Source organism: Apis cerana, linkage group LG1 (assembly GCF_029169275.1).
Source record: "Apis cerana isolate GH-2021 linkage group LG1, AcerK_1.0, whole genome shotgun sequence".
NCBI classification, from domain to species: domain Eukaryota; kingdom Metazoa; phylum Arthropoda; class Insecta; order Hymenoptera; family Apidae; genus Apis; species Apis cerana.
This window is the reverse complement of record NC_083852.1, coordinates 23,083,540-23,097,935: the sequence shown is the minus strand read 5'-3', so window position 1 is coordinate 23,097,935 and position 14,396 is coordinate 23,083,540. Positions and strand designations below refer to the sequence as shown.

Genomic DNA, 14,396 nt, shown 5'->3' with positions numbered 1-14,396 from the left:
TCCCAGGTGCTCTCGATAAGAGTGGAAGTCGTTCGTAGAGTTGACCAGTCGCGAGGAGGAGAAGATTCGCGGTTGAGTAGATGGAAGATGGATTTTATGGAAACTTGGTGACATATATGGAATCATTTTTTTTTCTTTCTTCCTTTTTTTAAAAGAAATCTCGTTTGCGAGAGAGAAGCGAGTTTGAAACTGAGGATGAAGAGACCGTTTATCGAACGGTGTTATCTTCTCTGTTTGCGGAGAAAACAGAGCTTAAGTTTCCGGTTAATTGAACTTTTGTTGTTTCGTCCAAGTCCTTCAAGTTTTGATCGTCTTCTCACGGTTTGGAATTATATCTTGGAAATTAAATTACGATCGACTGTTGCTGACACGCGGACCGGCTTCAGTTTATCCAAACTTTGAGGGGGGGAGGGGGAGAAATCCCGTCTATCCAGGATAGTTTTTGTAACGGAGATTTATAGAAAAAAAAAAATGAAAAAAGAATAAGCGGAAATTCATTTTTGTACGTCGAAATTTCGCGTGGGGAAGTTCTCTGTGAAATTATATTCTAAATACGGTGACATTTAAAATAACTTGCCTGGCTAACGTTGATTTATACGAGGAAATAATTTTCCCATATTTTTATGTTCCGCTAGTCATATAAAAATTTTTTCTCTACCGGTGATACGCATTGTCTCTTAATGAATTCGTTTTCAATTATCCACATCAATTTAAGCAATTAAGTTTAACTTGAGTAAAATATAAACCCGGGGCAGTAATACCAATTGCAGGCAATAATTGTGACACGTTCCATTCCCAATTACATCGTTCCCATTTTATTCCATGCTCGATCGAAATATCAAAATACAAATCATTTTTCGCTCTACGCTCGTACGAAAATTCCAAAATTTTCTCCCAATACGACGCATCACACGTTTTCGATACGCGTATAATATCTGGATTCAATAACGTTCCTTGTTCGTTTTTTCAAAGCGAGAAATTAATAAGAATGCTCGAGCAATGGGTTCATTCAATAGTATCGAGACAGTACGCGATGATATCCTGTTTCTCCTTCAAGGAAAATTTGGGATCAAGTTCCAACCTTCTTTAATAGAACAGATAAGAATTAAATTGTTTCCGCGATAAGACGGTGGAGAAACTTAGCTTGTCCGTGAAGCAATTCTGACGAAGTAAGCGATATGGAAACGGAATGAAGTTTAGTCATCGTAATATTATTTAGCCCTGGGCGTGTTTTTCTTTGTGCGTTTCTCGTGCACGCGACGTTTCCCTCCTTTTATCGTAGTTGAATTTATACGGAAAATGGAACATCGAGCCACCTCTCTCTCTCTCTCTCCCTCTCTTTTTCTCTCTTTCCCCCTCCTTTTTTCATCTCACCGTGGATCGCTTCCGAGAAAATCGTTGAACGTTTTCACATCACTACGAGGCTCGAATCAAGCGGGAGAAGGAATTTTCTCTGGAGAGATTCTGATAAGTGAAATCGCGTGCCAAGTGTCGCGTCGCTTCGTAAATTTTGAAAGAAATTTTCGTTCGATCGAAAGAAAGAGAGAAAGAGAGAGAAAGAGCTCGAATCAATTCGATGAATTCTCTTTAGTTTTGATTATTATCGAGTGGATGTTAAAAAATAAACGAGGGTTGGTCCGTTTCCACTTACGAGCCTCTCCTCTTCGTTCCATCGTCACTGATATATTTTAATCAGAAGTTTTTTAATTAGAGAAGCTTTCAAACTTTCCTCTTATTTTTCGAATAATAGCTATCAACCGTCGTTACTGTGCCTTCAACTCTTATCCCTTTCATCGAGAAATCACGCTCGTAGAACTTGTCGCGCTTGTTCGGCCAATTATCCCGTTACAATGCTAGGCGAGCCGTATTTTATCGCGTCGGGAAAAGGCTGGGATAAAAAAAAAAAGAAAAAAGAAAAAAAGAAAAGAAAAAAGAAAGCTGGGATAATTTCGAAATTTCAAACAACAGCGTGTAACGTGCGCGTTTATGTCATAATGAACGTGGAGGAAAGGGTGAAAGTGAAGAGAAAGGGGAGAGGGAGTGGAAGTTTGTACGTGTATCCGCATTCGTGAACCCGCTGGCAGCGATTTTTAAAACGTCTCCTTTCTTCGACCGCATAAACGCGCTTCTCCCCTTTCAAAAGTGTCTAGCTAAATCCTTGTCAAACACGTTTCACTCTGTAATTCGGCTAAAAACGTGAGGATTATTCGTTAGATCTGGAAAAATTTCAAGTTTACTCGGCAAATACCGAGAGAGAGAGAGAGAGAGAGAGAGAGCGAGAAGGATGCTTTTCAAAGGTGAATTAAATTTAATAAAATTCTTTTTAATTTCGAATGAAAGAGTGCTCTAATTTCCATCCGCGCGTCAAAGCTTCCCTCTTGTTCTAACATATAAAATCATAGCAGGAAAATGGTACTCACTGATTTTCATTCATATTTTTTTTTCTTTTTTTTTTTTTTTTTACGTTACGTTCTTCGTGCGCGTTACTCACAAACACGTGGACGTAGTTTGTAATTTTGATACGTGACGTTCGGTGAAATGCGACGGTTTCGAATTGTCGATGCGTTGCTGGCGATCGCAGAGTAACGATGGAAAATAATTAAACAGGGAGAAAGGATTGGTTACGTTCCTCTATTAATAAAATATCTTTGTACAGGATAAAAAAAGAAAAAATACGAGTCGTGACTTTCCTCGACAATTTTTATCACCGGTCTAACTTCTACGAGCACGTTCTTCCGCGTAATATATCTTAACACTCGTAAATTCTTTCTCCTTTATTTTACACTTTTTCACTCGCTTCGGAGACAAACCACATAATTCGGACGAAATTACAGGAAAACGTTTAGGGTTTTTGTTTTCCTCGCTCTAATCTAATTTTTACATCGTGCATATACATTTCTTCAAGTATATTCATCAAACATCCTCGGCTCGATTGTGTATCGGTTGCTACGATCCAATGGAACGACTCGACAAATTGCGATTCGCTTTCCCATTTCTCCATCTTTCGAGTTTTGTATTGTAGTTTCTTTGAAAAAGAAGGGGACCGTTAAACGGGATGAAAAACGAAACATTGATTCCTGACAGCGTCGTCGAGAGGAAATTAGTTTCGTCCTCGAGGTCCCCTCGTTCGTTTCCCTGCCTTCATCGCGTTGCTTTATCGGCGGGGATCGCTCTAAGATAAAACACGTCCTCGCGTGACAATGGCCGCTTCGTTTAAGAAAGACGCGTTATCGATCCAAGCCGTGGGCTCGTGACAAGGAGCCGTATCACGTCTCGAGCAACTCGACAAATCTGAATGGTTGAACGTAAATCCATTTAATCAAGTCTTTCTCTCGTAAAACGCGATTAAATCTCCTCGTACGAGACGAAACGTTCATTGTTATTATTACCATTTCGAAACGTCTTTCTCATTTTCTTTATTACGTATTATCTAATCATCTCTCGTATGATACTCGTATCACGCTTCGTCTAGAAAGAAGGAAAAAATATCTTTCGAAGAATTTTCATCGATCCTTGGATCAAATTTACATATCCATCGCTCAAGAACAGACTTCTGCCTCTGTGCAAAGAAACAATTCGCTGTTTCGTTTCAATAGTCGGTTATGCAAGGAAGATTAAAAGGATAATTTGATACTCGTCGCGAAGAGATTAAACGCACAGTTCTCGAGACTGTTTATGGCATCCCCTTTCAACTTAAACTGAAATGGATATCATACCGGATATCGTTCAATTGCTCGAATTAGCATAAGCTCCTGTCTCGTGGATAAATAAGAAGGATTCCCTCGCATCGGTCGTGACGAGAGCAAGTTGTCTCTCTCTTTTTGCTTGGTGATCGATTTTTTTTTTTTTTGATGATCGATTCGAAATGGTATATAGCCAGGAATCAAGTTTTTCAACGTGAATAGATCTTAGACGCGGGAATTGGATGGAGCCGGTTATTGTGAACGGCACAAAATGGGGAATTGAATTTATTCCGCGGTTAGTGTATTTATTCGAGCGTGCGGAAAGATATCGCGTTCTCGTTGCCTCGGACGCGTTCAAGGTGTAATTTTTCCTACGAGAACTCATTCTCGATATCGATGTTGACTATCCTGTGCGCATCGGGGCCGATTTCACCGCATTACTGAAAATTGAGAACACGTTTTTCACGGTAATAGGCGGGAACGCGATCGTTTAATCCCCGAACGATGATATTTCTCTGACGTGAGGGGAAAATTGGATCGAGGGAGTTGTTCCCTCGTCGATCGAGTAATTTCCTAAATCTTTCTCGATGCTTGATTTATTTATAGCGTAAAATGTTTCGAATAAAACGAGGGGATGATGATTTTCGAGGATCGCACGAAACTCGCGAGACAAACGACGTTATCGGGCAGATAAAATTTTATATTCAATCGATAATTTTTCCTGTTTAGTTCAATAACGATCGCGCGCTGTTTCTTAGTGTACGGCATAAATTAAACGAATTTGATAAAACGCATTTTCAGCAAATTTGAGCGTCAAAGGGGAATGGGATATAAGATAACATCGAATTAAAAATTATAAAATATAATAAATTTCTTTTAACCAACGTATTTTAAACGCGTTACGGAATTAAATCAAACGAATCTATTAAAGCACATCGTGGTGAAATTTTGAACGCTTTCGATCAAAGGAAACGTGAAATAGCATCATCCGTGTATATCCCGTTGAATCAAAACTTATGTAACAATTTCTTTTCTTCTTTAATCCAATTTTTACGGGATACGAATCTACGAAGAAGAAAACTATTTTTTTTCACTCGTTACGAATTAAATCGTAAATTCGATCTCTTCGAAAATTATAACGCGCGATTAATTATGCGCCGTATTAAATTTGAAGGGATCTAATCGTCGCTGCTAATTGCTATTATTTAATCAGAATTTACTCGTCGGCCGGTAAATGGCCGAGGGGAAATGGGCTGGCGAAACTTTACGGCGATAGCCGGAAGTCCTCGGTTAGGCAACTCTCCTCCCCCCATTCTCTTCCTCCCCCTCGTGCCGCGTGTTACAAAATTATCGCGGTTTTATGTGTAAATTTCCATAAACCGCACCGCGCATATACGTTTCGAGGGTACGGCGGATGCTGCGGCGGTGCACGGAGTCGCACCTGTGTGTCGGTGGACCCAGTTTGCATTTTCCGCGGCTCCCTCTTGCGTCGAGCGAAAACTCATGGGGGGAGGGGGAGACGAGATATGATATTCATCGTTGCTGCTCGTGTTCGTTATTGCTCGGGAATAGTAATTGGTCGTTAATCAGGTCGAAGAGAAAACATTCTTTTGTTCGATTATTTATTAGCTAATGCCAGAGTCGGTTGCGAACGATGCTGGTTGAAAAAGGATGACGATGTATTCTCGAAAATGTAAAAAGAATCCATGTTTATGAGCGAAGAGAGAGAGAGAGAGGAAAGAGAATGATTTTCGCCTCGCGTTTAAAGATTTACGCATTTCGAAATGATTATTCTTACGGAGAATTTTGCTTATTGGAAAGAAAAGGGGATCAGCCGTTTCACGTCGATGCACAGTTGTTCCGAGACGACAACAAGTTTTCGAGTTTTTAAAGGCACGAATACGCGTGCATTCGATCGGGGATACCTTTTCCAATCGAGCTACCGATCAAGACTCAATAGGGTAGAAGCTATAAATGTCTGGAACGGCCGCTCATTCACCCTTCCATTTCCTCTCTTTCTTCTCCCCTTTCCTGTCTCCCCTACCCCCTCTCTCTTTCCATCACGCGAAATGAACTACCCTATTAACCGCGCTATATAATCCATTGGCCAGGGAATGATGATGTTTTCGTGGTCGTATCGTTCGCTATTACGGATATTTAAAGGATTTTACGAAGATAGACGCCGCAAAATTTTATCGAGAAAATTTTCGAAGACATTTCCCAGAACTTGCTTTAAATCTCTCGAAAGAATCCAATCGATTGATCTTAATCGTTAATTTCAAAAGTAAGTCGAAACTACGTTGGCGCTAATTTTTTTTAATTATCTACCAAATCCTTCTCCCCTTCGTGGTCTCCGAAGAAAAGTTGCGGTCGAACGGAACGAACGGCAGAGACGTACGAATCGCGGCCCGTTTTGAATAAAAATTAGAGAGTACTCCAGTTTAAGGATGGTTGATGGAAGAAGGAGGGAGGTAAAGTGGAAGGATCAACGAAGACGGAAAAATCTTAAGGATAAACGGAGGTAAGGATTGGAGTTGGTGAGCACGCACACAAGGACGGCCTAATCTTGAATAAGGAAGAAGAGTTGGTCCGTTCCATGGGTGGGAAAGCAGGTGGAATTACGAGTTTCAGAGCCGGCGGACATAGCGAAACACTCAAATGGATAAAGGACGGAGAGAGAGAGAGAGAGAGAGAGAAGCCTCCCGAGGATAAAGGCGTGTATCGTTTCCTGGGCAGGAAGGATTGTATCTTTTCCAGTCCCTTCTCCGCTCGAATAATACAGGAAGTAATAATTTCGCCGTCGGTCTCACCCCACCCCTTTTATTCCATTCACGAACACCGCCTCCCTCCGACCGGATTACATATTAGAATTATTATTCGACACGATCAAGTTTACGCCATTTCACGATGATATTCGCGGGAGAGATGACGATTTATCGGATTGTTCTTGGGAATGTGTGCTTTTCAGAAAAGATACTCGAACATTGCAATTTTGTTACCAATTATTCCCTTTTATTCTCTTTTATTCTCGAGAATTGAATTATCTTTGCAAGTTCAAAGGTAATTTTGGAATTTTTCCTTTGTTATCTATTGTATCTTATTTTCAGATGATGGGGATGTTTTTTCGTTTGGATAAGGATATCAGCATCCCGATTATTCCGTGTCCAGTCGATGATTCGTTTTTCCTGACGTTTCTTTTTAAAACGAGCGAAATTGGAAGTTGGACGATCGAATCGTTCACCTGTAATTACCCAACTCCATGGTTGGTCGTTTAGAGGGAAACCCGAGGAGTTAGAAGCATTTGAACTGGAGTTTTGGTCGGGGAACAAAAGGGATAGAGTAGGTGTGTGTCTCAGGCTGCGCGCAGCTTGCCAACTGGCTTTGATACATTAGCAAGCGATAATCCTATCAACTCGCAAAGCCAGGATGATACCAACTGGATCCAACCAGGAAATACGTGGTCTGGCTCCGAGCTGTATCGTATTTCTTCCGCGGATATGTTGCAAAATGCATATATCAGGGTATCGCGTTCGTTTCCTCGGCGCGCGTGCTCGAACGATGATCACGCGTTGAAACGCCTTTTTCTTTATCTTCACCTTGTCTTCGAGATATGGTTCTCCAAGTTCTCCAAGATACTCAAAGTAAAAAGGAATATTTCAGGAGCAAAGAAAGTTACTTGGAAACTTTTCTTCCGTTTGTTCTTTCAATATTTTTTTTTCCCTCCCCTTCCGAAGGACACAGAACACCCTCCATACTTTGCATTTATTCGTATAAAAAGGAAAATATTCCGGAACAAGGGAAAAAGTTCTTTTTCCCCCTGAAAATGAAAATTCGCGTGTACATTTCCAATGAACCGTGCTCGGTGTATTCTTTGAATAAAATATTTGAAAAGATTATCATTCGAATTGTGCCATTGATTCGATCGATTCGAAGCTTGATGATGAAAGAAATAATAATAATAAAGGTGGAACAATTCGAGTCTCTTTAAATATTTTATTTATCGTTCATTTCGAAGAGAAAAATCCACCCGTCGACTCGAATATACATCGGTATATTTCCGTATAAATACAGATATAACGCGGGTTTCGCATTTCCAACCATCTATCCCTTTCCCGTAACGAACAATCGGGATAATATAAACGCGAAACTTCTCCCTTTTTCGATTAATACACGAGAAGCGAATACGCGCGGATCCCCCATACGTGTTTTTCGAACACAGTGTACACAGATTCGCGAATTTCGCCCCGGGGGTTTCGTCCAATGAAATTCCATCTAGAATTTCAATACGGGGCCGCGTATATCGTGGCTCAACTTTGAAAACGCCTCGAGCGTTGTCCGGTATTACTTTGAGGATTCGACTTTCTCTCTTTCCTCTTTATATCTACCCTCCCCTCCCCTTCCTTTATCCCCTCGGAAGCTGACTTTGCGGAGCGATTATAGAGAGGATGGTACGTAAGCACCACGGGGAGACCTTGATCGATCCTTTTGTGGAAATCTGAGCTGCAGGGGAGAACCCTTTAGCTGGCTTTTCCACGAATAAATGATCGAAACGGGGGAGAAATGGGTAAAGCGTTTGATGACATGGGTGTGCGTTTTCGTGATTCGGGCTGCGTTCGTTTCGAGCCCGTTTCAAATTCCATCTGCTTTCTTCTTCGTTTCTTCATTTTTCCCCATCGTCGAAGGTAGAGGGAATCACTTTTTTCACGCGTTTTCGAGGATCAAACGCGTGAATTTTGATCGAGGAAAAAGGACGTAATTGTAATTCGAGAAGTTGAACGGTTTGAATATTGTCGGAAAAGTGTTTATTTGCATTTGTTAATAGGATTTGTGTTTTTCAGGTATTCAAGAGATTATGTTGTAATTCAAATTGAAGAATTTGAAAATATGGAAGATATAACGATACGAAGTTCTTCCAACGTATCTATTCTATTTAAAATTGCACCGAAATTACGAAGAGAGAAAATTCGAGGATTATTTATAAATATTGTGAAAAAAAAATTCAATGGATCTGTCAATTTACGAGTAACTTGGCCGGCAAAGATGAAACTGGTTTATCATTAATAGCGGATTACCGTGGTCCTTTTTCGGATCTTTAAAAGGACTGGTGAAAGAGTTGGAGTTGAATAAGGGACGTAGCGGGCTTTGCGTGTTAATAATTAATCAAGACGGTGGTAAAGAGAGGCCGTTGAGGAAATCTTGCAAGATTAACGCGAGTAACGAACCGGAAAATTGAAAGGGGGAGGGGCGGAAATATCGAGTCGAAGCATGGATGAAATGGAAGGAAAGGAAAGGAGAGCGAATGGAAGCGTGGAACGAATCCAATTATAAAATATTATCTGTCGCGACTAATTACGAGTGACTGGCATTCGATAATCTGCTTTCTCGTAGCCGGCGTAATGAAACGTATTAAACATGTTGCGCATTAACGTGATTACCTTGCTACCTCGTTAATTAACGCTGCCTCGATTTCCATCGAGGAGTATTCTTTCCAGGTGTCGCGAAAATAAAACATATCAGGAGTGGTATGTCGAGCTCGAGAAAGGTTCGAAGGATCGAATCGTATTTGTGATTGTATTACCAATAAATACCGACTTTTCATTTTGAGCGGATATTTTTGTTTTCAAACTGAATTGTTTTTGCTCGAGTACAATCTTTTACCGTTGTAAATTTCGAAAACAATTTTTGTTTTAATCCCAGAACGAGTACTGTCCTAAATTTTACAAGAATGTGACAGCATTTTCCGAAATCTGTAAATTGTAATGTAGAAATGGAGTATTCGATGAAAAATTAAACACTTGAAACATCAAATAACTTAATCCGAAATATCTTTATTGCGTTGTTTAAATTAAATATTTAATTTATTTTAAAGCAATCAACATTGAAAATCGGAGGGAAAAATCGGTGGATAATCTGAATGATGGTTCGTTTGCCACACGCCATGATAATTCCGCAACTCGATGGGGAACGGAATATAGGGGAAAGTTTGTACGAGAGAAGTTTCGTGAATTTGGGTGATTAATCGATAATGGTGGTCGAGCGGTAGTTACGTTATGCGTTTCTGCGGTGCAGATCTTTCGGTTCGGTATCATACGATCGCGAATGGTTCTCTTTATTTTAGTACTCGACTGCTGCGCGATATAACCTTTTAGGAGCTGAAACAGCAATTTTTGTGAATAGCTACTATCTGAAATTTTGTGATTTCATTCTTTCGAACGGTAAAATTTCACGCAGTTTCATCGATTTCAAATATTCCCTCTCCCTTCCTCCTCCCCCCTATATTGCTTGCTAAAGGATTATCCAACCGGAATGGGTTGGTTTATGATGAACATTTTCCAAGTTACTCGAATTTCTGACAAAAGTTCTCGATATCTAATACAAGTTTCAAAATATTCGGAATTTTCGTATTTAATCATTACTCCCAATTCTTTCGCTCTACCTCCACTTCAAAACTTCTCGAAATTATCCTATCAACTAAAAAAAAAATACCTACCCTTTTCCAAATAAATCGGTGAAGTAAAAATCCTCACCCTTCTTCACCCAACTCTATAATCCGCAAGTCCCTTGGAAAAATCGAATTTTTCCAGACCAATTTCCGAAAATCGTTATAATCCAGCGCAAACGGAAACTGCAAATAACCGGAAATAAAGAGCGCGAGTGTGCGTAACGGTGGCCGTTGTTTGATTTCAGTGTGCCACTTGCTGCGAAGCGGGGTGGCGGCGATTTTTGGGCCGCAGAGCGCGCACACCGCCTCCCACGTGCAGAGCATTTGCGACACCATGGAGATTCCGCATCTGGAGACACGTTGGGACTACCGGCTCAGACGGCAGAGCTGTCTCGTCAACCTCTACCCGCACCCCACCACCCTCTCCAAGGTACGTACACCGAATAATACCCTCATCAGGGAGATCCTCGAGGAGAGATCCTCCCCTTTTCTGCGTTTCTCGTTGAGTTATGAGCGCGACGCGAGAGAAACGCGGTCGAGTTTTGACTCGAGTTTCACAAATTGCGTTAATTCCGCGAGTAGATTTTCTTTCGAGCCTTTCAATGAAACTCGTTCGATGTTTCGTTTTATCGTCTGTAATTTTTGATTACGATTATTCCTATCTATGTTTTCGTATTGTTTGTAAGTTTTGGAATTTGCAAAACTCGGGATCGTGGAAGATGGGACAAGTTTTTAAAGGAGACATGGAGAAAGGAGGAATTTTTGAGAACGGGACGGTAGTAGTCTCGTAGTTACGTCGTGTTGATGCAAATGCGAGTTGACAGGAAGTTGGAAGAAAAGAAGAAGTTTCCAAATTTCTCTTAATAAACGGAAAGTTTGGAACGGAAAGTTGGCGAAAGCGACTTCTCGACTTAACGAGACTTACTCGTCTCGTCCGCGTACGAAATCTTGGAAAGAGCCTCGCCTAAATTTTCCATTCGCAAATATTCCCGCCACGTGGTATTTTTCTCCTTCGTTTCATCGCTGTTCCATTTATTGTCTCTTCCATCCGGTCAAGATTTCCCTCCCCGCGATGCCATCGAATATTCCAAGTTCGAAGCCTTATTTTCTTGGTGGACGTAAGAGGTTGTCAAAGATATTAAGGGAAAGTTGTAATTCGAACGTGGATGGAAACATTTTGAGTTTCCGCGAAAACAAGCAACGTGTGCGACGTTAAGACTTTGGAAACCGGTTTATGGACGAGACGTGACTTCGTCCTTGCTTTCAGTTTTCCGCGTGTTGAAAGAAAGTTTGTTCAATCGGAAAATCTAACATCTAATTAGAATTCAAAGATTTTTCTCGTTCCTCGATCGACAATTTTTATATAAATTATCATCAACATGCTCGTCGAAAAGTTTCCGTTTTTGATTCATTGATTCCTTTCCTCGAATCACGATCCCGCTTTTTCGGCAAGCAAAAAGCAAAAAGCGATCTTTCTCTTTTCTTACTTACCTGTCTATGTCTACCTTCTGTAAACTTTTAAACTTTTCGAGGATCGAGCGTGATCTTATTTTACTCGTTCCACGCAAAGTTGTATCAGAAAGAAATATTTCGAGCCGCGCAATAAGTAAGAGAGAAATGTTTTAACTCGGAGAAAGCGTATTTCGGTCTTTATGATGGCTTACGACGATGCTATCCGAGTTAAGCTTCGCAGCTTAAGATCCTTTCTTCTACTCTGCCTCCACTGATGTACCGTACAAATATACTCTCCTCTCCTTTGTCAAACCACCGTACAATATTGTTACACGATACAAATAACTAGAACTATTATCACCAGTTCTCCCTTTTTTTTTTTTCCTCTTTTCTTCCATCCATAGAATATTTTCGCTCCAATTCGATCTCTTTATGAGCAACGATATTTCAATCGACTCTCGTATCATTGTTTTAAGTTCGAAAAGCCGAGGTTCGTTTCAACGAGAACAAGTGGAACGCAAACAGAATTAATACGACGGCTTGAATACGGTGATCGTTTTAATGTAAACGATACGATAAAAAGGACGTCCTCTCTTTCTCTCTTCCTGTTATTTCTCTGTTTTCTCTCTTTTTTCTCTCTCTTTCTCTCCTTCTCTCTATAGTTATGCATTTTCTGCCGCTAGTCGAAACCAGAAATACACCCGCTCGCGGATATAAATCTCCAGGCGAAACACGGGGAAGCTGAACATTGACATTGCTTTACCGTGAAAACCGAATGTTACCGTGAAAACAGGATGTTTTAAATTTTGAAACATGGGTTAAAACGAATATTCATGGAACAAAGAGCGAGTAATAACGAGAGCTTAACGTTAACTGTTGCGGTAACGACGGCCGATCGTGATTGTGGAAATTAACGCGATATTTCGATAAAATATATCCTGTCTCGTAGAGAAATATTTATTCTCTTTCGCTATTTCCTTCGTCGAGCCATTTATCCTCGCGTTTGTAACGTTTTATGCGATCACGTTCGTGTTCATACACATTTTTACCTTTTTTTTCCCCTTCCCCCCTTTCCAAAGATAGAATATTATGCGCGATCAAAGACAAATTATTGACAAATGTTTGTAAGAAAAATTGAATCTCGATGTTGCCGCTATGTTTATCTGTAACTCGTTATTTCAAGTTTTCCTGATTTTCTTTAGTTAAAATTTCGACGAACGATGCTGCTTGCGAAAGCAAAAGTCGACGTAGCGTGTAACTTTTTGACGAGCGAGTAAATGTACAATCATAAACCGTTGGAAAGAGCGGGAAATTGAAATTCGATACTTTTTAAATCAAACGTTGCTCGAAACTGGAAATTAAAAAAAAAGAAGAAAGAAGGGGTTAATTATTTTTCCTCCTATATATATATATATGTCTTGTGATAAAGTCGTTTTCGAGAGGATGATTACACGGAAAATATAGAGAAAAAGGGGGAAGAGCAGAGCATTGTTCCACGGTCAATCAAGTTTCTGTCCGACACCGACTTTGTACGTGACAAAGTGGGAAAAAGGGAAAAATTTCTAATCTGCCACGCGGCTCGATTTTCGATAGCGCAGCGTGAACCAATAAATGATGATTTCCGGTTGCGTGGTCCGACTTTGAAGAAGAAAGATCAAAGAGAGCAATGCCACGGCACAAAGAGCGCACAAATTACTGCGTTACAGTAAGAATTTCAATTATAGCCTAAACGCATCGCGCGACGAAATTGAATTCTGGCCGTGCGTTAGACATCGGTGAATGAACACGCGCAACGCACGGTGGGCAACGACACCGCGAATTCTTTGAATACCCGCACGATAAAACGGGTTCCCGGATACAACGTTTAAGAAATATTTCGAGATTCGATCTCTTTTCAATTTCCAGTCTCGAATATGGCGAAATTTATTCGTGACCGAGTCTTTACGCGAGATATTTATTCCCAGCATTGTCGGATCCGAGCCATTTTGCACGAGCACTTTCGTTATTCGTCGCACGCGAATGTTTCATTGCCCCTTTTTGGTACTTGTATCTTTTCTATTTTTTTTTTTTTTTTTGGAACAATAGCGCGCAGTGAAAAAATTCTCGTACGACGATTGTTTTCGTATTTACGATTATAAAAAAAGAATTGTGAGAGGGAAACGATGGAAATATGGAAAGGAATTGAGTTTGTAAAAGATTGATTCGAGAAATAATAATAAAGCGATTCTTTGCATGAGAGAATTCCATTGGAAAAGAGAAATTTTGCAATATACATCTTCTTTTTAATATTTTTCTTCACTTCGTCGACGTCCATAAGCGTATTCCGAATCAAATGAGAGCCGGCACAGTGCATAATAAATGGATCAATCGAGGATTAAAATTTCCAAGATTAAAAGTCCCGGAAACGTGACGTCGGTGGATTCAACTCCCTGGGTTGCCGGCTCCTCGACTATTTATGAAAATCGTATCCGCCGTAAGTCCTTCGTTTACGTTGGAAACACGGCTCTCCCTTGACTCGAGAAAAGAAACAGGCTCGTGATAAAAAACGAGTGGCAGGAATCGAATAAGAGAGAAAGAGAGAGAGTTTATTCGTAGCCGGTCCTCGGCCAGATTTTTTGCGTTTTTGGTCGGCGGCCTCGCAAGTTTACAAGAGGGAAGAGAGAAGTGGCTCTTCGTGGGATGTTGGCGGTGTTTTCAACCAAGGTGATTCCTTTGACCGTGTTTTCTCAGTCGATGCTTCCCCTCCCCCCTCATTCCTTCCTTCCTTCCTTCCTTCCTTCCTTCCTGGAGCTTGCCACAGAAATATAAAATTCAACGGG

The 14,396-nt window shown here is 40.6% G+C and overlaps 1 protein-coding gene across 4 annotated transcripts in view; it reads left to right on the top strand.

Moving 5' to 3' along the window:
- Window positions 1–14,396, top strand: part of LOC108002046 (glutamate receptor ionotropic, kainate 2) — a 191,366-nt gene that overhangs the window by 81,769 nt on the left and 95,201 nt on the right. For all 4 annotated transcript variants that reach the window (XM_017063419.3, XM_062087170.1, XM_062087169.1 and 1 more), the window contains exon 4: window positions 10,371–10,555. In XM_017063419.3, the coding sequence (XP_016918908.2) occupies window positions 10,371–10,555 (185 nt within the window). The remainder of the gene's footprint in view (window positions 1–10,370; window positions 10,556–14,396) is intronic.